The sequence below is a fragment of the Penicillium canescens genome, assembly GCF_028828765.1.
Source record: "Penicillium canescens strain IBT 15451 chromosome Unknown utg000006l_segment0_segment0, whole genome shotgun sequence".
In the NCBI taxonomy this organism is placed as follows: Eukaryota; Fungi; Ascomycota; class Eurotiomycetes; order Eurotiales; family Aspergillaceae; genus Penicillium; species Penicillium canescens.
The window spans coordinates 1,003,999-1,022,404 of NW_026703968.1; the positions used below are offsets into that span (position 1 = coordinate 1,003,999).

The 18,406-nt window shown below is 50.6% G+C and overlaps 7 protein-coding genes across 7 annotated transcripts; 3 read left to right on the forward strand and 4 right to left on the reverse strand.

The window, feature by feature from the left end:
* Positions 1 to 714: 714 nt before the first annotated feature.
* N7446_009329 (damage-control phosphatase ARMT1 family protein) lies at positions 715 to 2,432 on the reverse strand (the record flags this gene model as incomplete). The annotated part of the gene is made up of 6 exons (XM_058518074.1): positions 715 to 945; positions 1,000 to 1,859; positions 1,927 to 2,039; positions 2,098 to 2,228; positions 2,292 to 2,362; positions 2,411 to 2,432. The coding sequence occupies 6 exons, from the start codon at positions 2,430 to 2,432 to the stop codon at positions 715 to 717; spliced, it is 1,428 nt and encodes a 475-aa protein (XP_058368862.1).
* Positions 2,433 to 2,656: 224 nt separating this feature from the next.
* On the reverse strand, positions 2,657 to 4,371 carry ppt1 (protein serine/threonine phosphatase PPT1; the record flags this gene model as incomplete). The annotated part of the gene is made up of 5 exons (XM_058518075.1): positions 2,657 to 2,692; positions 2,740 to 3,470; positions 3,520 to 3,955; positions 4,050 to 4,130; positions 4,222 to 4,371. The coding sequence occupies 5 exons, from the start codon at positions 4,369 to 4,371 to the stop codon at positions 2,657 to 2,659; spliced, it is 1,434 nt and encodes a 477-aa protein (XP_058368863.1).
* Positions 4,372 to 4,574: 203 nt separating this feature from the next.
* On the forward strand, positions 4,575 to 5,262 carry spt4 (transcription elongation factor SPT4; the record flags this gene model as incomplete). The annotated part of the gene is made up of 4 exons (XM_058518076.1): positions 4,575 to 4,745; positions 4,803 to 5,000; positions 5,103 to 5,155; positions 5,229 to 5,262. The coding sequence occupies 4 exons, from the start codon at positions 4,575 to 4,577 to the stop codon at positions 5,260 to 5,262; spliced, it is 456 nt and encodes a 151-aa protein (XP_058368864.1).
* Positions 5,263 to 5,770: 508 nt separating this feature from the next.
* On the reverse strand, positions 5,771 to 7,314 carry gatA (4-aminobutyrate transaminase gatA; the record flags this gene model as incomplete). The annotated part of the gene is made up of 2 exons (XM_058518077.1): positions 5,771 to 7,016; positions 7,064 to 7,314. 2 exons carry the CDS (start codon positions 7,312 to 7,314, stop codon positions 5,771 to 5,773), a joined length of 1,497 nt encoding a protein of 498 aa, XP_058368865.1.
* Positions 7,315 to 9,687: 2,373 nt separating this feature from the next.
* Positions 9,688 to 11,893, reverse strand: N7446_009333 (uncharacterized protein; the record flags this gene model as incomplete). The annotated part of the gene is made up of 2 exons (XM_058518078.1): positions 9,688 to 11,804; positions 11,860 to 11,893. The coding sequence occupies 2 exons, from the start codon at positions 11,891 to 11,893 to the stop codon at positions 9,688 to 9,690; spliced, it is 2,151 nt and encodes a 716-aa protein (XP_058368866.1).
* A 337-nt stretch (positions 11,894 to 12,230) lies between these two features.
* Positions 12,231 to 12,620, forward strand: N7446_009334 (DUF4267 domain-containing protein; the record flags this gene model as incomplete). The annotated part of the gene is made up of 1 exon (XM_058518079.1): positions 12,231 to 12,620. The coding sequence occupies one exon, from the start codon at positions 12,231 to 12,233 to the stop codon at positions 12,618 to 12,620; it is 390 nt and encodes a 129-aa protein (XP_058368867.1).
* A 309-nt stretch (positions 12,621 to 12,929) lies between these two features.
* Positions 12,930 to 18,239, forward strand: cpcC (putative protein kinase (Gcn2)). The gene is made up of 7 exons (XM_058518080.1): positions 12,930 to 13,296; positions 13,360 to 15,414; positions 15,467 to 15,796; positions 15,848 to 16,853; positions 16,907 to 17,331; positions 17,381 to 17,819; positions 17,881 to 18,239. The coding sequence occupies exons 1-7, from the start codon at positions 13,111 to 13,113 to the stop codon at positions 18,186 to 18,188; spliced, it is 4,749 nt and encodes a 1,582-aa protein (XP_058368868.1). The 5' UTR covers positions 12,930 to 13,110; the 3' UTR covers positions 18,189 to 18,239.
* Positions 18,240 to 18,406: the final 167 nt, after the last annotated feature.

An 18,406-nucleotide genomic window follows, 5' to 3' on the forward strand; every position in this document is an offset into this window, starting at 1 on the left:
GAACCTTCGCTCGGTGTCCTTGTTCAAATGTGAAGACTAGAAATTGCTCGAGTGAATTCTGCAAACATGTGACCTCGAGAAGTCCCTCTCAAACTCGTCGTATTGGAACTCCCTCAATTGTTGGCAGTCGTAGGCCATCGTATCCGGCCGTGGCAATCGTTTGATAGGAGGCGACTCCGTTCAAAGGTTAGCAGATTCATAGAGATATCAGTCACTCATCAAAGCTAGAATAACCTAGATCTGTGTCGTCTTTTTTGTCGTATAAAAGAGGATAGGTGAAAGGATGAGAGGATAACCAAGAAAGAGGGTGAGGAAGTAAGATAGTAGATGGATATGGAGGAGGGTAAAGCTAGAAACTAATAGCCATAGATAATAGGGAACCCTTTCCGATAATTAAGAAGTAAAAGGGGAATAGAATATATTATCTAGCTAAAGCTACTCTCGCTCCTAATAATCAAGAGAGTAAGGAAGGGGAGAGAAGAAGAGCAAACAAAGGTCATATTGACTGGCCCAATCAACTCCAATGGAAAGGAATATCAAATAGCTTTTTGCTCGATTTATTTCTTGCTGTATTATTCATTTCAACTGTACTCTGTTCGCCTCATTATATTAATCTATATCAAACGCAATAGATTCATCTACTGGGTGCTCCAAATCGTGCATAAGTCTAATCACGTCTAGTCTCCCAACCAAGCAACTTGACAGGCCGCTAATCTAAGCCTTGCCATCAGACAGCGAGACAACAGCCCACTTACCGCTCCAGGCCCACTTGCGAGACTCCGAGCCACCACCACCGGGCAGTTCACGAAGTTTCTCGTCCTCGCCGGGGGGAAGGCCAACAACGGTATCAGCCTTGCAAGTGCGGAAGGCCAAGACACGAATACCAGACTTGGGACCGAGGGGCCCGATAGCCTCTGTGAATGGCGTGGTAGGATCCCATGCGGCCTGCATGTTTTAGCATACGTTCAAGTTTACCCGTGAATGAAAGGGTCCACTTACATCATTGACCAACTTCCGGTAGTTCAAATCACCCTTGAACAAGACAAGCTCGCTCTCCTTCAAATCTTCAAACAGCTCCGGTGCAACATGCGGCATACGCCAATAACCACCCTGAGTAGTCCAGAACGCATGCGGGCGCAAAATTAGCTTACCATCCTGGTGGAACTGGCTCCACTGCTCGAAGAGGAATTGCACGTCGGACACCTCCTTCTCTGAAAGTGGCGGCGGCGTCTTGCCCGAGTCATCGGCGGCTGTGTAGAAGGCTTGTGGGTCGACCATGCTGTTGAGGAGGTCGGAGAAATCCTTCGGCGTGACATCGGACACAAACCATGGGAAACGTTTGGGGTGGAGAACGACTGTTGTCGCCAGGCCTGCGGAGAGCAAGTATCCGCCGAGAATTAGGTCGACGAAGAGCTCGAAGCCGGAGTTGTCGAGGACAATGTCGACGCGGCGCTCGCCGTCTTTCTTCTCTTTGCGTGCTTTTTGCATGGCCTCGAAGGCAGCGTCGAGGTCGTTGACGATGATGTTCTTTTGAGAGTCCTTGCGCGCTTGAGAACCTTGAAGCTTTTGGATATCCTCGTATGTGAGAGATGTCAAGAGAGAAAGGTCGGTAGCATTGCCCCATAGGCAGATCTCGCACATCTCTGAGAAGAGAAGCTTCTCGGCTTGTTCAACCTGTTCGGGCGACTTTCCTTCCGCTCCTTTGCCTGATTCTGCTTCTAGTGCTAGCTCGCGATATCTTGCGGCGAGTTCTAGTACGGCAGGGCGAGAGGACTTGAATGTGTCCATCTTCTGGCGGGCGAACACATCATAGCCCTTCCAGTGCTTTGACAATGCGAAGAGAGCTTCTATCCGGCGATCTGTGTTGATATCAGGTCAGCATCGGTTTACTTTTTACATTCAGTTGGCTGGGGACATTTGGCATACAGAGGTAGCATTCAGAGTACAGCCAGGGCGCGTCGTGCCAGTGAGGGTTTCCTCGCTGCTCCAGCTCCTGGTTGTAAGAGGCAATATCAGGGTGTCCGTCGTCGTCCAAGGGGCTATTAGTTGATTGGTTAGACAAGTGTCCTCTTCAAGGTGTGGAACGAGAAGACTCACGTAAGTTGTCGATCATGCTGAAGCTCATACTTCAACTTAGCCATGTTGGCAATGATACCCTTGCCTTCATTGGCCTTCTCGTCATCATCCACACCAACGACCGTGCGGTGCAGGTCATCAATGGCACCAGTCTATGCCCATCACATATAATCAGCAATTGACACCGAGGCTTTAGTCGTCCGAGGTAAGCTTACAATGATAACGGGCCATCGGTCATTCGCCGAGACCGAGGCAAAGCTCGACTTATCGGAAGTGAGGTATTGAGCTGATCAGGTTAGCATCGGATATAATCCGTCGTCAAGACACCACTTACGAGTCTTAGGATCGAATTCCATGACTGCTTTATGTGAAGTTGTCTACCAATTCGGAGAGCAAAAGAAGTGCATGGGGCAGAATCGAGGGGAAACCGCGGGGCAAAGGCGGTGTGAAGTATATAACGGCAACGTCACAACTACAGTACAGGGAACAAGTTGGAACACGTCAATCATGCACATAAATACATTAGGAACATCATTTCTAGATCTCTTGGCAACGCCGCGCTTGCAAATCAGATTCCCTATCACATTCCCATAAGAGGCGAGTTTTGTGCATATGCCTGGGACTGTTAGCTTGAAACTTGAGTCGAGATTGAAGGGAACTTACCATCGGCTTGATATCGGGGTGAGGCACGGCCTCGAACACTTCATAGTTGAGCTTGAGTTCAGGGCCGATGTTAATGTAGGCACCCTTGTTTTCGGTCGAGTCGCAATACTTGGGAGCGGAGAAGACGGTGATACAGCGGCCGTCGTGCTCGACCTCGTAACCATCCATGCGCACCTCGTGCGAGCGGATGATTGCTTCCAGGCCGTTGTTCTCGCAGAAGCGCTTGGTGACATCTGGTCCGAATTGGAGGCCGACTCCACGTTTGCTGGGGCCACGGCCGGGCATTGTCTGCGGGTCGGTCCAGAGCATCTCCATCATCAGGCCGGCTTGGCCGGGTTGCCGTTGGTTGTGGCGGTTGAGCTTGCGGATATCGTTCAGGGTAATCTTGTCGTCGGAGAAGAGACCGCCGTGTAGAACGAGGTACTTGTCGCCGATCAGGGTGGCCAAAGGAAGGGCGGAGAAGGACTCGGAGAACACCTTGAATACGCGTTCGTTATACTTGGCCTTACATTCGCCTTCGAATCCGTAAACCTTATTCATATCGTCCGTTTCATGGTTTCCGCGGTTGAGGAAAAGACCGTTGGGTCGCAGCCACTTGTATGCATATAGGAGCAGGGCAATTTCGCAAGACCAGGAGCCACGGTCGACAAAGTCACCGTTGAAGAGGTAAGCGTGGGTATCGGAGGGAGCGCCGTTTCGTCTGAAGATCTCAAGCAAATCGAAGAATTGGCCTTTTCAAATTAGCAATCGCTTAACTATGCGGTGGTAGGCCGAACATACCGTGTGTATCACCACAAACCGTCAACTTCTTGCCAGACTCAACGCCAACCTCCACCATCGTGGGCTCGGCGTAGACGAGATCCTTGACAGCCTTGATTATCTGGAAGACATACTTGCGGTGGATCTTCTTTCCATCCTTAAACCGCTCAATCATGTCGTCAATGAATTCCTGTGACATTTCTTCGCCGAGGCGCACACCATCGTAACCATCCTCAACCTTGATAGCCTCAATATCCAGGTCCGCAAACGCGGAGGGCGGGTCCGAAACCTCAATGGCCTTCTCGAAGTTTATGCGGCGAACAAGCTTCTCGCACTCGGCAGTCTTGAGCTTCGCGCTCTGGTTGGCGGGCTCCCGCTTGACAACAGCCTTGAAATCCTTCAAAGCATCCTGGTAGCTAAGAATGGCAGCATAAGCCAGGGCACGGCGCCAGTAAGCCTAGAAGAAACCCAATTTCAGTATATATCCTCACACAACCTCCATCTGCAGGTGTATAGGTATTGTTCTTCCTGCAGGATATGTAGCGACGGACCTTCACATAGTTGGGATCGAGTTCCAATGCCTTTGTAGCGTCGGCGATGGCAAAACCGAATGCCTCGAGTTTGAATTGGGCCTGTAGCAGGGGACGTATCAGCAAACACCATTCCAGTCTAAATGCACACGCGACTCCCGAGTTTGTGCCACCATGAGTATCAGGAACGCACCTGGGCCCGGTTGCAAAAGAAGGACGGATCCTGGTCATATTTATCGATAGCCTGGTTATAAAAGTCGACAGCTGTAGGCCAGTCATGCGCAGCAAAGGCCTTGTTGCCCTGCACCTTGAGAGCCGTGCCGGCTTCTTGATCGGTAGCCATTGGGGGGCGGAGGAAAATGCGAGGGGCACGAGACAAGCGATGATCGGGATCGGACAGAGGGTTAAAAGAAAGCAAAGAGAAAGAGAGCAGAACCCCAAATGGAAAGCTCCTGAATAAGAGAGAAGGTAATAATAAGAAAAAGAAAGAGAACTAAGCGTGGCGGCTAAAAAAAAAACGAAGGGACTCTTGTTCCTGGTTCTCCCATGTTCTTTTTCCCCGATCGCAACGGGGCTTGGCATCCAGACTCGACCTCCGATCTCTTTTCACTCCTCCTTGCCTTCCTCTACAGCTTACCAATGTCTTTCTACGCCGCTCCAAACCAGCAGCGCACGCTGCGTGCCTGCATGGTCTGTTCCGTCGTCCAAATCCACAATGTATGAGCTCTTTCTCTTACTTTCCGCAGCTTACTCTGACCACCCCGGTTACTCCAGAAATTCATGCGCGAAGGCTGTCCGAACTGCGAAAATACCCTCCAGCTCCGCGGGAACAATGACGCTATCCAAGAATGCACGTCGCAGGTCTTTGAGGGTCTAATCGCTGTTCGGGATCCAGCTGTTAGCTGGGTTGCTCGCTGGCAGCGGTTGGATAACTATGTGCCGGGTACATATGCGACCAAGGTGACAGGTTCGGTGAGTGAAGTCTCGAATTTCTGAGGCGATGTACAATGGAATTTAATTGCTGCAGACCTCATGTCTGTCGAGCAGTGTTGCTAATTCTGTCCGTGTCAATAGCTCCCTGAATACATCATCAGCAGTCTCGAGGACTCTGGAATCAAATACGTCCCGTGCGTGCGCCCCAGCTCTATAAACACAGCCTTCGTGGCTCTTTTCTTCGGTCATACTGACTACTTGTCACAGGCGAGATGGAAGTACCGGCGAGGAGGATGCTTGAAGTACCTACCGGTCTTGGGCACTCCACGACCTCCCCACCCTTGTTCATACGATTCTGGTCCAGATACCCCTATAGCACACGCCATTCGATAAGCGGGGTGGGAAATGGTTTGGACAATTTTGCTGGTTAGGAGTTTCGGATGGAGCATTGCAGACTTTCTTATTTCTTCATATTACTTATTGGATTGCAAGGGCATGGCAGGACCAAACTGCTGCTTATGAGACTAGTGCCAAATTCCTTTCTCTGGAACCATAGAACATAACCGCGGCTGAGACGATTATCACTACAAGTCTCGGTGATTATCTTGGGTCATAATTCAATTGACAAACAAACTGTCTAGAAATGTACATGGCCTTTTTGTATGGCATAAACTCGTTGCAGCAAGATTGAAGAAAAAAGTAACAATCATCAAAATAGTAAAAAAAGAAAACGCTCATTAAATCAAGTTCAAACGCCCGGGCAATTTTCCAAAAGTCATAACTCAGAAAGGATATCGCCGGGTCTGAGTTTAGACGGCCTGGATGATCTGCTCGAGCTTCTCGAGCAGGATATCAGCGTGGTGCTTCTGGAAGACGAGCATGGGGCGCAGGCGGACAGCGGAGGCGCCACTGCCACCGATGTTGATACCGAAGGACTTGGCCTTGGCGACGAGCTGGTCACGCTTGGGGGTGTCCCAGGCGATGAATGTGCCCTGGTTCTTACCACGCAGATTTTGGAAGTGCTGGGGGTACTTCTCGGCGAGACGCTGGAGACCGCCGTACAGGTAGTCACCGGTGATGCGGGTGTTCTCGACTAGGCCGAGACGCTCGACTTCATCGATGATACCGCGGAAGATCAGAGCGCGGGCTGGGTCACCCATCCAGGTGTTGAACTGGCGGTAAGGCTTGTTGGGGCGCAGGGCAGGGTTGCCGTAGTAGTAACCGGCAGTCTGGGCCTTCTTGGAGAAGGTGACCATGTCGGGGGGTGAGGACAGGTTCCAGTGGTCGTGGGCCCAGAACTTTCCGGTGGCACCGACACCGGTCTGCACCTCATCGACGATGAAGAGGACGTTGGTACGCTTGGTGATGTCGCGGAGACCCTGGAAGAAGGCGGGTGAGGCGTGGTTGTCACCACCCTCGGACTGGATGGGCTCGACCATGACGGCGGCGACGGGGTTGTGGAACTCCTTGATGAGGCGCTCGACCTCGGCCAGGCAGCGCTGCTCCTCGGCGGCGTTCTCCTGGACGTGCTCCTCCAGAGGGTACTTCAGCTGGGGGAATGTGGCCTGGGGCCAATCGAAGGCGGGGATATCCAGCTTGTGGATGGCCTTGGAGCGGGTAGTGGAGAGGGATCCGAAGAGACGGCCGTGGAAGGCAGACTTGAAGGACAGGATGGAGAGCTGGGGAGAGCCGGGGCCGGCGTTATTCATGGTGGAGAGCAGCTCCTCCTCGGTGAACTCGACCTCGGGGCCACCACGCTGCATCTGGCGGTAGTACATGAAGGCCGCCTTGTAGGCAGTCTCGTTGGCGTCGGAGCCAGCCATGGCAGTGAAGACCTGGTCAAGACCCTTGGGGGCGGCGCGGAGGACACCAGTCTTGAGGACGTGAGCCCAGTCGGAAGAGGGGAAGTTACCCAGGGCTGGGCGGTTGATGAGGGCAGAGGTCATCTCGGGGGTGGCAGCAACCTCCTTGAGGTGGGGGTTGTTGTAGCCAACGGGAATAGACGCGATTTGAGCATACACATCGAGCAGCTTGTTGCCATCGAGATCGGCAATGCTAGGGAAATGTTAACAAAGTCATAGTAGAGGAATTGGCTGTCTTACTAGTTACCAATGGACTGGTTGTAGTCAGTCAGCATGTTCAAGCTGCGAACGTCGAAGACCTTATCGAGCTCGGCGGCAGCAGCCTGGTTCTTGGGGCCGGGGATAGCGCCGGAGACAGAGGGAGCGGTAGGCTCATTGGGAAAGTAAGGCTTCTCGGACGCCCGGAGAGAGGCAGTGGTAGAGAGAGACCGGGCAGCAGGGAGGCGAGCGGCAGAGCGCAGCCGTGTGCTGGCACGGAAAACCGAGGCCATTGCGAATTATAGGGAGATGGGAGTATAGAAGGCTGTCCGAAGAAGTATAGAATCGGAAAAGCAGAGGTGTGTGACAGAGAGAGAACAAAAAAATGCGCGGGGTGACTTTATATGGCAACTGTTATCGGTCTTATCCTGGAGCTTCAGAGCTTCTCCCCGCGTATAGGTCGGCGGTTTCAGCCAATCATATACCCTCATTAACAGCGAAACGCCGAAGATCCGATGGGGAATGTCGACGGATTGAGAAAGTCTACGCTGGTGGATTTTATAGTCAATTCGATATGGTAAGAGTTTCCATCTCGACAGCTATTACTGTACATTGCTCAATTGGGGTCGAGTCACGCGGGTGTCGTTGTTCTTCTGTACATTACTTCTCCCTGTCGATCACTGATAAGCTAGATCTCACTCTTGGCACGTTCCTGTATCTATGCATAGGTTATGTGTTGGTATAATTATGCGGGGATCCTTTGGTCTCTCACCGCAACTTTAGGTATCATTCGTCTCTCGTAGATCCATACTAAGCACATTGGGTCTGGGCTATGGATATTGTTGTACAGATACCGGTTCACTATAGACTGCGAATGAATATATATCTCAACCATGAACTATACCACCAACCTCCGAAAACTGCAAACCGGTTAACAGATCGAGCCCGACGGAGTAGCGAATGAAGATATAGAGGTACCAAGCAACTATATTCTTTCCACTTACTTAGTTGACTCAATTGACCCTGTAGGGCTGCATGAGCTTGCCGATTGGCCTGGAGAGACCCACCCCACCACCAAAACATTGCCGTTCCGCTCATGAAGCAATAACATTATTGACCAATCAATCAATTGGGCTTGTGGTTTAGTGGTATAATACTCCCTTAGCATGGGAGTGGTCCGGGGTTCGATTCCCCGCGAGTCCATTGCTTTTTGTTCCCTGTTCGTTTGCACCCAGCCTTTATTTCTTGGGTTGAATAGTGGTGTGGCGGCGATAATAGATTTTTCCGTCGGCTCGATGGATAGGGATTTTGGGTTATGATGTCAATTAGTGCTGGGACAATCCGGGTTCCATAACTCAGTTGGTTAGAGTGTGGTGCTAATAACGCCAAAGTCGAGGGTTCGACCCCCTCTGGAACCACGATTTCTTTTTGCATCTCCATTTATATGGAAGATATATTTTGATATCTGGATTGATATTCGTATTGATGTGATACGATGTGATACGATGTGATATGATACCTCGGCTACATACACCCTCTCAAACCAAGAAAGAAGCAAAGAAACCCACAGCTAGAGAGGCAACAACACTGACCGAGGGGGTAGAGATATCACCAGCCGAATTAGAAGGCGAGGATGTAGAAGAAGATGAAGACGACGACGATGAGCTCGTAGAACCTCTTGAACTAGATGCAGTTGCACTCGCCATTCCTATACCCGTAGAAGTTGACATCGAGCATTCGGCACTAGAAACTGTCTCTCCTGTCCTAGTCCCAGTCCCAGCCGAAGTCTCAGTGGCAGTCATAGTAGGATCGAAAGAAGTAGTAGTAAAAGAACAAGACTGAACAAGATCATTAGCATCTAAACAAAGGTTAGTCCCACTCCCAATAAATAAACAAATACAAGGACAAAACAAACCATTATTCCTTCCCTTACTATACTTCGAAATACAAGCATCACATATCGACAAACTCGAAGCAGCCTTGGAATCCTTGCAGATACAGTTCAACTCCGCTGTATCATTATCGTGGGTCTTTGCGTCGCAGGATGCTGTCAGGCTCACGATTGGAGCGCAGACTTGTTTGCATTGGGATGGGAGGTCGTTTGCATCGATGTCTCCTGCTGCGGCGAGGGATGCTAGGAGGGAGAGAGATAGGGTTGGGTAGAGATACTGCATTTTTTTTTATATGATTGAGAAGATTTGGGTGGGTTAGAATTGGTGATTGGTGAAGTTGGGTGATCTATGTTTTGAGCAGGATGACTATTGTTATATCTTTTTTGCCTCGGACCACGTCATGTTCCGGTAGACTCTGAAGCTTGGAATATTGGACACATCAATTAGGTAAATTTTGCAGGATCGCTGGGGTCAATTTGCGGGGAATCGGGGTGATTTCCGTGGGGATCAACAGGGTGCTCCACAGGGGGTCCCAATAGCGTGTACATTGTACTGTAGTTCGACTCAAGAGGTACAAGGTACATGTGTATAGGTAAAGCCGCGAGGACGGTGGATGATTCCAACAATCGAATTTCGCTCATAAGTAGATAGTAAGAATTGGGTAAGAAAATAACGCTCATAACCCTAACGCCATCGCACGCTCCAAGAGCCACTCAGTATTTCCAAATAGAAAGAAGCAAAAACAAATAGAGATTAATGACACCGCCCAAGTCTTCACGCGTTCTCCTTGCCGAGTGCCCTGGACTTATTGTTGATTTGCTTCTGTCTGAGTCGGGACTGGGCATCCGCAATTCGTTCAGGAGAAAGACCTCCTCGTTGTATGTCGTTCAACCCGTACCGCTTGCCCACTCGGTCACCAGCTGAGATCGTGTAGTTTGTATACCGACTGCGAGACGGGAGACCAGACAGGGAGTCGAGAGTTGATTTAATATGTGTTCGCTCTCGTTGCGTGTTTCTGCTGCTGAGCCCGGTGTCATCTGCACCGAGAAGATTGAGAGCTCGAGCAGGACGGTTTTCACCGAGTCGTCGTTTGGAATAAGTGCGGTTTAGAGATTTGAGAGCTGAAATATCAGGAGGCGAGGAAGGTGGAACTGCGTCTAATTCAACGTGGTGGGATTCATGGCGTGGCTTTGGCAAGATCTCGTTCAAGTAATGGGTCACCTCGTCGTCATCTGCGGCCGTGTTCCGGAGATGGCGCCTTGAGCCAAGTGTGCCCAAAGTAGCACTGCGCAGAGCAGGCCGCGACTCACGGACCTTGGACCGTGGACTCGGGCTTGGGGGCGGCTCGATGTCGTCTGTGGGTTCTTCTTCTGGATCTTCTGGATCTTCTTGCTCAAGATCCTGGCCGGCAAAGTCAAACACTTGCACACCCGTGGGGTCTTTGCGAGGACTGAAAGATTGCCGCTCAGTAGAAGGCAGAACTGGGAAACTTTCGGTCGTGCCAAGTCTCAACTTCAAAAGGTCGATTTGCTTCTGCATTTTGCGACGCTCTGCGTCCAAGGCATTTCTCAAATTTTCCTCTGATTCACGGTGCTCTTTGGTGACAGTCTTCAGTCTCTCCCTGTATTCCTGGACCCGTAACTCCAGTCTCGACTCTCTCTGCTTCAGTTTCGTTTCTTTTTCCTTGCGCCGACCCTCGTACCGCGACATTTCCTGCTTCACTCGAGCTAGCGTTTGCTTGAGCGTGTTGTTCTCTTGCTCAAGTGTTTGTGCTTTCTTCTCTGAGCTTTGCGCGAGGGTTTGGAGTGTGCCCAGCTCGGACTGTTGGCGTTGCATTTCTTCAATCTTGGCATTGGCTTGCTTTAGCTCTTGCTGCGCTTTATGGAGCTCGTCTGAGGGAGTTCCGGAAGATGTCTCTTCCTTCTTCTTTTCTGTGATTTGTATCGCATCGCTCACAACGTCGTGTTTCTCTAAGGCGTTGCGCAGCGACGTAACTTGTTGCTTGTATTGCAGTGCAAGAGCGGTCTGCTTGGTCAGATCCTGGATCAGTTGCTCCTTATCCACCTTGGATCCTTCCCCAACCATGGTAGAAGCAAGTCGTGATACCTGCCTCTCCATCTCTGCAACCTTCTCCTCTTCCTCCTTAAGCTTATCGGCCAGCCGCATGGCTTCGGAGTCCTTCTTGCGAGCATATGACTTGGCAATGCACCGGTAATGAATCAATTTTTTGATCTCTTTGTTCGTTCTCACACGGTAGTTGTCGAATTCTGATTTCCAATATTTGCCCGACTCGGAGTGCGGGTCCTCGAGGTTGATGGTGACATCTTCATCTGGAATTTCTTTCGTTCGAGAGCTGGCAGGTTTTACTTCCCCTGTAGTCTCTTCAGACTGGACGGAGTCCACGTTCTTGGACGCGTTATCGCGTGCATCCATGAGCGTTTGGGTGAGCTTGCTCCGTGGTTTGCCGCTCCCATCCGAAGAGCCGGACATCCACTGGACGCTGAGGTTACCAGTCGGATTCGGTGGAGTTCTGGCTGGCTTGCTGGCCGAGCCAGGGCGTTTCCCCTCATTGTCAACAACACTCTCCCCAAACGACACAGTCTTGCGTCGGTTTAGTATCGTCCCAGGGGTGACCAGAATGCTCTTCGTAGGAGATCCCGTGGGGTTGAGCATCGCGTCATCACCCGTTGGGTTCGCGTCTATCGTGATATCAGGCGGCGGGAGCTTCATTGTATCACTCTTGCTTCGTTGATGGGGGGATAGCTTTGGTTTTGACGCGTGTTTTCCATCTTCATCATCCGCTCCAGGTGTCCCAAAAAGGGCACTCTTAAAGGCGCGAATTGCAAAGACAGGAGCTGGAGTCTCGGGGGGTTCAAGCAGCTTGGAGTCCTCTAAGTATGATGGTCAGTGGAGAGATTCAGGAGACACGAATATGATAGAACCAACCCCCTTCCTCATTCCCCTTCATCCAGTCCAACATATCTAAATGGCCAAAGTGCCAAAGTAAGGAAGTGGAGGGTTTGTTTATGTGTCGCGGTCGGAAAAAGCAGAAGCGCCGATCATCTTATCGATACGGCTCTTGGCACTCAGCACTTACACTACATGTAAGCACAGAGAACTCATCCATGGACGTTTGATGTGACTCTGTCAGGTTTGAATTGATCTGCTTAGACTGGAACAATACTTGTAATCCGACTTGTATTGATGCACAACTTGCACTCCCAGCACATCATCCCCAGACATCAAATCACCCCGACATACGACAGCGACACTCTGCTATCACATCACACATCTGAGACTGCATACAACCAAGCAATATGACTTTCTCTCAATCACCTGGCCCGCGCATTCTCGCTAATACTTTTGCAACTATCTTTGTCGCATTCGGTATCAATGCCATTCTACGTCCAGCCCAAGCACTCACCTTCTTCGAGTTCCAGCCCCCTGCCTCTGCAGTGGACAAGCAGATGGTTGACAGTCTCATGGCAATCTACGGAGTTCGGGATATCTTCATGGGTGCTGCAATCTATGCGGCCGCCTACTTTGGTACTCGTCCAGCTCTGGGCTGGATCTTGATTGCTGCTAGCAGTGTTGCATTTGCAGATGGTTTTGTTTGCTGGATGCATGGCCAGGGTGCATGGAATCACTGGGGATATGCGCCAATGATTACTATAGTTGGCAGCATGCTACTCGGGCTCTTTGACTGATGGCCAGGTACACGTGGAATGCAGCCCACACGCCAACCCAGTGAAACAATTTGTGATCGACTCTTGCGGTGTCTATTGCCACTGCTGAAACTCGCCAACTCATGAAAAACCGGGTCCACTGTTGGGCAGGGAGAATGGTTCTTTTGCATGGCCTAAGCCAGGTATGCTAGGTAGGGTCAATTCAACCTCAGTCAACTTCAATCAACTTCAATGGACATTTGAAATGTAAAAATACGAAAGCATAGCATAGATTATACACAGAATCTGTAGTTATAACAGCAAATAAGAGCCGATGCACCTCTGTTATTCGGACGTCATTTATAGGCCCCCCACTATCGATAACCCGAAGGGCGCATCTGACCGCCTGTTCTAAGAAAAAAAGACTGCCCAATTCGCTTGACTCTTGACTTCCTCACCACCTTATTACTTCACCACTAGCCTCCATGTCGTACAGTCAGGGACGCATGTAGGGCTCTCGCCACGCCCCGCGATGTCTCCCAAACAGAGGAAGAAGCCCTCCCGCAGAAAGCAAACCTCCGATTCCTCCTCCTCCGTGACGTCCCCCGTTTTAGCTACAACCAATTACCGCGAAATCCACCAGACAGAGGTCGAGGCCCTGCGCTCGATCTATGGCGATGACTTTGAAGAAGTTGAGAACAGGCGGTCGGCCTGGCAGGTGGGTTGTCACTTTATGGTGGGCTGTTTGGGGTCCCTCGTGCCACTAACTCGTGCGCTCCAGCAAACTTCCGATGTGACGTTTAAGCTTCACTTACGATCTTCCTCGAACCCTGATGTCCTCCTTGTGTTATTAGTAGAACTGCCCGCCACATATCCCAAAACAGTCCCCAATCTCTCGCCGGGAAACCTCGATGGCTTCCGCGATGGAGCGCGTTCCAGAATCCAAGATATTCTCCGCAATAAACCAAGAACTCTGCTCGGAAGTGAAATGATCTATGAACTCGCGGTATCGATTCAAGATGTTTTGGAGGATGTTGCCCAGGCACGCCTGCAGGACAAGGATCTTCCCAGTCTCGAAGAGGAGCGAATGGAGCAAGAGGCGGCCGCCCTTCAACGCGCAGATTTAGAAAAACAAGAGGAGCTTCGCAAACAACAAGCTGCAGCTGCAGAGGAAGAGCGCGCATTACAAGAAATGCTCCAAGACAAAATGCGACAACGAACCAAGGCTCGGATCATGCGACGGAAAAGTCGCACTGGCGCCGACAGTGATGTCGATGACCTTGTGGAGAACACGCCTGGGGCGATTACCTTTGACCCTCCACTGCTCGTCAACGATACCGACGAGCAACCGCTGATCTTCCGTGCCGTCCATGGGAAAACCATGCTGCAAAGCCAGCAGGGTAAGAAGACGTTCACTGTCAGGCCTGTGGTCTCCGAAAGCCGATGCCATGTCCCACAACTTATTTTGAAGGAGATTTTCCTCGACGAGAAGGGATCTGAGGGTTTAACATTCCGAGAGCAGATGCGGACCAGTGAGGATAAGTTGGAGGGTCTCAAGCGATTAAGACACCCGAACCTGGTTGAATTTGTAGGGTTCAAAATTAATCGCCCACTTGGCCATTTTGACTCACCCGATAATTCCTGGACCGTCTTCACGCTTTTGGAGTATGCAAACAAAGGATCTCTCGCCGAGCTCCTCGACATTGTGGGGACCGTGGCTGTCGACATGCTCCGTGGCTGGATGATTCAGCTGCTCGAGGCTTTGGAGTTTTACCACCGCAATGGATTTGTCCATGGAAACATCCAATGTAGTCGAGTATTGCTCTTCCGAACTCCTTCGGGTGGAACCATTGTGAAACTACAATCTAGCGTCGAGGATGCTTTGCCTGAACCGCCTGGTGGAAAGCCATCTTTGACTGCATCCAAGTCGCCGCTTTGGCTTCCTCCAGAGCTGACGCAGGACAATTCAACACCCACCATGAAGACTGACGTTTGGGATCTTGGAATTGTGCTGCTCCAGATGGGCTTCGGGAAAGATGTCCTCCTGAGGTACACCTCCGCTAACCAGTTGATGGTGTCAATGGGACTCTCCCCGCCACTTCAAGATTTGCTCCGTGAATTCTTCCGCCCAGACCCTAGAAAGCGTCCAACTGCCTTCCAACTGCAACCGTCTGAGTTCTTCCGAGTGGATGCCCCTTTGAAAATGCGGGATAGAGGGTCAAACTCTGTGTCCCTCCAGAGAAGGCCCCGGCTTGACTCATTTGGGGCTACGCCGGCCTTCTCACGGTACCACCAAGACTTTGATGAGGCAGGTCAGCTAGGCCGTGGCGGTTATGGGCAGGTAGTGAAAGCACGGAACAAGCTTGATGGTCGGTTATATGCTGTGAAGAAGATATCTCAAACTTCAGCTGCGGCTTTGAAAGATACTCTTTCTGAAACCATGTTACTATCGCGTCTGAACCATCCATATGTTGTCCGGTACTACACTGCCTGGCTAGAAGAAGATTTCAATCATATTGAGGAAGAGGCTATGTCCTCCACCGAAGGTGACCCATTTGCTAGTCAGGACCACCACGGATTTAGCACAGGAGGCCTCGATTTCATCAGCTCCAGTGGATATCCGAAGATCGAATTTGCCCATTCGGACAGTGATGATGACAACGAAGGAACGTTATCCGATCATGCCCATGCTGAGACATCTCAGATTTACCGGGCCAATCACACTGAAACTGACAGTGAAGATGAAGGCGCTGAGCTCAGCCATGCGAGATCTGGATCTTATGGCCGACCTGTTTTGACTACGCTCTACATCCAAATGGAGTACTGCGAGAAACATGTGAGTGCTCTATTATATGACCCGCTTTATATCTTAGACTAACGTTCTCAAGACCTTGCGAGATTTGATCAGGAATGGATTATACGATGACGTTGATCGTTCGTGGCGTCTTTTCCGGCAAATTCTCGATGGCCTCAGCCACATCCATAGCCACGGCATCATACATCGTGATCTGAAGCCAGATAACATTTTCATTGATGTTGCTAATAATCCTCGCATTGGTGATTTTGGACTCGCTACAAGCGGTCAATTCACTACTGGTGTTCGTTCATCTGCGGCGGCAGACTTCGAAGGGGATTTCACTCGCAGTCTTGGGACGACCTACTATGTCGCACCAGAGATGAAATCCGTTGTATCGGGACACTACAACGAGAAAGTCGATGTGAGTATTCAATATTATTGGCATCTGTATACAAATGCTGACACTGTATAGATGTTCTCGCTTGGTGTTATCTTCTTTGAGATGTGTCACCCATTGCCTACCGGTATGGAACGTGACCAGACTCTCAGAGAGATCAGAGAAAAGAACCACACCCTTCCGCCCACTTTCCAGCAGTCTGATAAGGTGGTTCAAGGCCAAATTGTTGAATCTCTGTTAAGCCATACCCCGAGTGAACGACCCACAGCCGCGGAGCTTCTCTCAAGTGGAAGAATTCCACTTCAGGTTGAGGAAGAGACATTCAGACGGGCCATTGTGCATCTACTTTCAGATCCCAATTCTCCCGATTACAAGAAGATTTTGTCGGCAATTTTCTCCCAGTCACCCAAGAAATTCGAGGATATCGCCTGGGACATAGACTCGCATGGGGCACCAGCAGCCAATGAATTACTTGTCCAGGGTCTGGTCAAGAAGAGATTGACCTCGATCTTCCGGAGACACGGCGCCGTGGAGTCCCAACGGCAAATGATCTTCCCTCGATCCCAGCATTATAGCACTGCCCCTGTTGCACGCCTGCTGGATGCATCTGGCAATCTCTTACAGCTGCCATTCGACCTCACAGTTCCGAATGCACGAGCGATTCCCAAACAAGATCTCTCACTGGAGAAGACGTTTGCATTTGGCACGGTCTACAGGGAGTCTACTCATGGCAGCGAACCACGGACGCACGGTGAAGTGGATTTTGACATTGTTTCCCACAATACCTTGGATTTGGCCCTGAAAGAGGCGGAAGTTATCAAGGTTCTGGACGAGATCATTGAAGAATTTCCGCCTTTGCGTTCTTCTCCGATGTGCTTCCTTATCAACCACTCTGATTTGCTCCAACTTATCATGGAATTCTGTCGTGTCACACCTTCACAGATTCCACTGGCTAAGGAGACTATCAGCAAACTCAATGTTGGCAAATGGACAATGCAGAAGCTTCGAAGTGAGCTTCGGTCTCCGGCGATTGGTGTTGCTTCGACGTCGCTGGATGACCTTGCTCGATTTGACTTCAGAGGTATGTCATTTTTGATTGGGATTAGGGTCAATACACTAACTTGAATTGTGCAGGGTCTTTGAAAGAGACACAACGTAGGCTGCAAAGCATTATGGAAGGAACTGAATACGTCGAACGGATCGCACCGATATTCGCTCGCTTGAACGTGCTGATGACCTACCTGCAAAGCTTCGGTATTAAGCGCAAGGTCTACATCAATCCTCTCAGCAGTCTTCATGACAAGTTTTATGGTGGTAGCATCCTGTTCCAATGCGTCTTCGACAGCAAACGACGAGATGTGTTCGCCGCAGGAGGAAGATATGATGGCTTGATCCAGGAATTTTCGCCCAAGGTCCTGTCTAGTCGTCCGCAAGCGCATGCAGTTGGATTCAACCTCAGTTCGGATCGCCTTAGCTCTTCGATGATTGATTACCTGAAAGCCAAAGCTCCACCAAGAGAGACTGAGTCTGGCGCTGAGCTGTACTGGGGAGTCCGTCGGGTAAGTACCATTCTGCATCCGCCGTGTCAGTCCTTACTAATGCCATTAGTGTGATGTACTCGTCGCCAGCTTCGATGCAGATGTCCTCCGCTCGACTGGAGTAAAGCTCATTGAAGAACTCTGGTCAAACGACATTAGCGCGGAGCTCGCAGTTGATACCTCGTCCCTCGAGGAACTGATGGCCAAATACAAAGACTCCAATCACCGATGGATTGTAATTGCCAAACAAGACAGCAAGGACCGTGGATTCAAAGTTCGAAACCTCATGCGCAAAGAGGAATTCGATATCCGCACCGCCGAGCTTGTACCATGGCTTCGATCAGAAGTGCAAGCGCGCCACCAACGCGAGGGCACTGCTGACTTACGCCAGCCCCGTCAATCAAGCACGCAAGAAGCCCTCACCTCTCAAGAACGGGCAAATGATGTACGCATCCTTACGCCACAACATCGAAGCAAGAAGACGAACAGAAGGAACATCGTCGAGCTAGGTACGTCTATGAACCAATCCATGTCCGACAAAGTACATTATACTAACCTTTTCTAATACAGCCCTACAACGCTCACGCGATATCGCCGAAAACGCCCGCAACGGCCCAATAGCTGCAATCGACACCCGCGACGACGTCCTAGACGCCATCCGAAACACGCGCCTCTCCGACGCCGAGAGCTGGCGCAGCGTAATCCAAAACGCGCCACTGACCGAACGCAAATATCTCAGTCAAGTGTACGAACTACTAACCGACCTGGCACTTGAGAACCGCACAAACGACAGCACGGAAAGGTTCACGAACGCTTTCATTTTCAATTACCGTACCGGCTCCTGCGTGTACTACGATCTCGGCCCGAGCGAGAAATGAATTTACGACTGATTGTTTCCACCGATGAGAAGACAAGATAGGAGATGATAGGATAGGATAGGACAGGAAAGGGAAGGAAAGGGGGAGTGGAATTTGCATTGGCCTCGTATGGAATGGGGCTGTATTGGGTGTTCTATGTTTGCATTTTGCTTTATGGGTGGAATTCTTCTTCGTTTTATTTGACCACACACTATATCTCCTCTCAATGCCCTGTTTAG

Coding starts and splice junctions, on each gene's coding strand:
- cpcC (XM_058518080.1), top strand. CDS start 13,111: ATGTCTCCCAAACAGAGGAAGAAGCCCTCCCGCAGAAAGCAAACCTCC. Junction 13,297..13,359: donor ACAGGCGGTCGGCCTGGCAG/GTGGGTTGTCAC, acceptor CGTGCGCTCCAG/CAAACTTCCGATGTGACGTT. Junction 15,415..15,466: donor TGGAGTACTGCGAGAAACAT/GTGAGTGCTCTA, acceptor AACGTTCTCAAG/ACCTTGCGAGATTTGATCAG.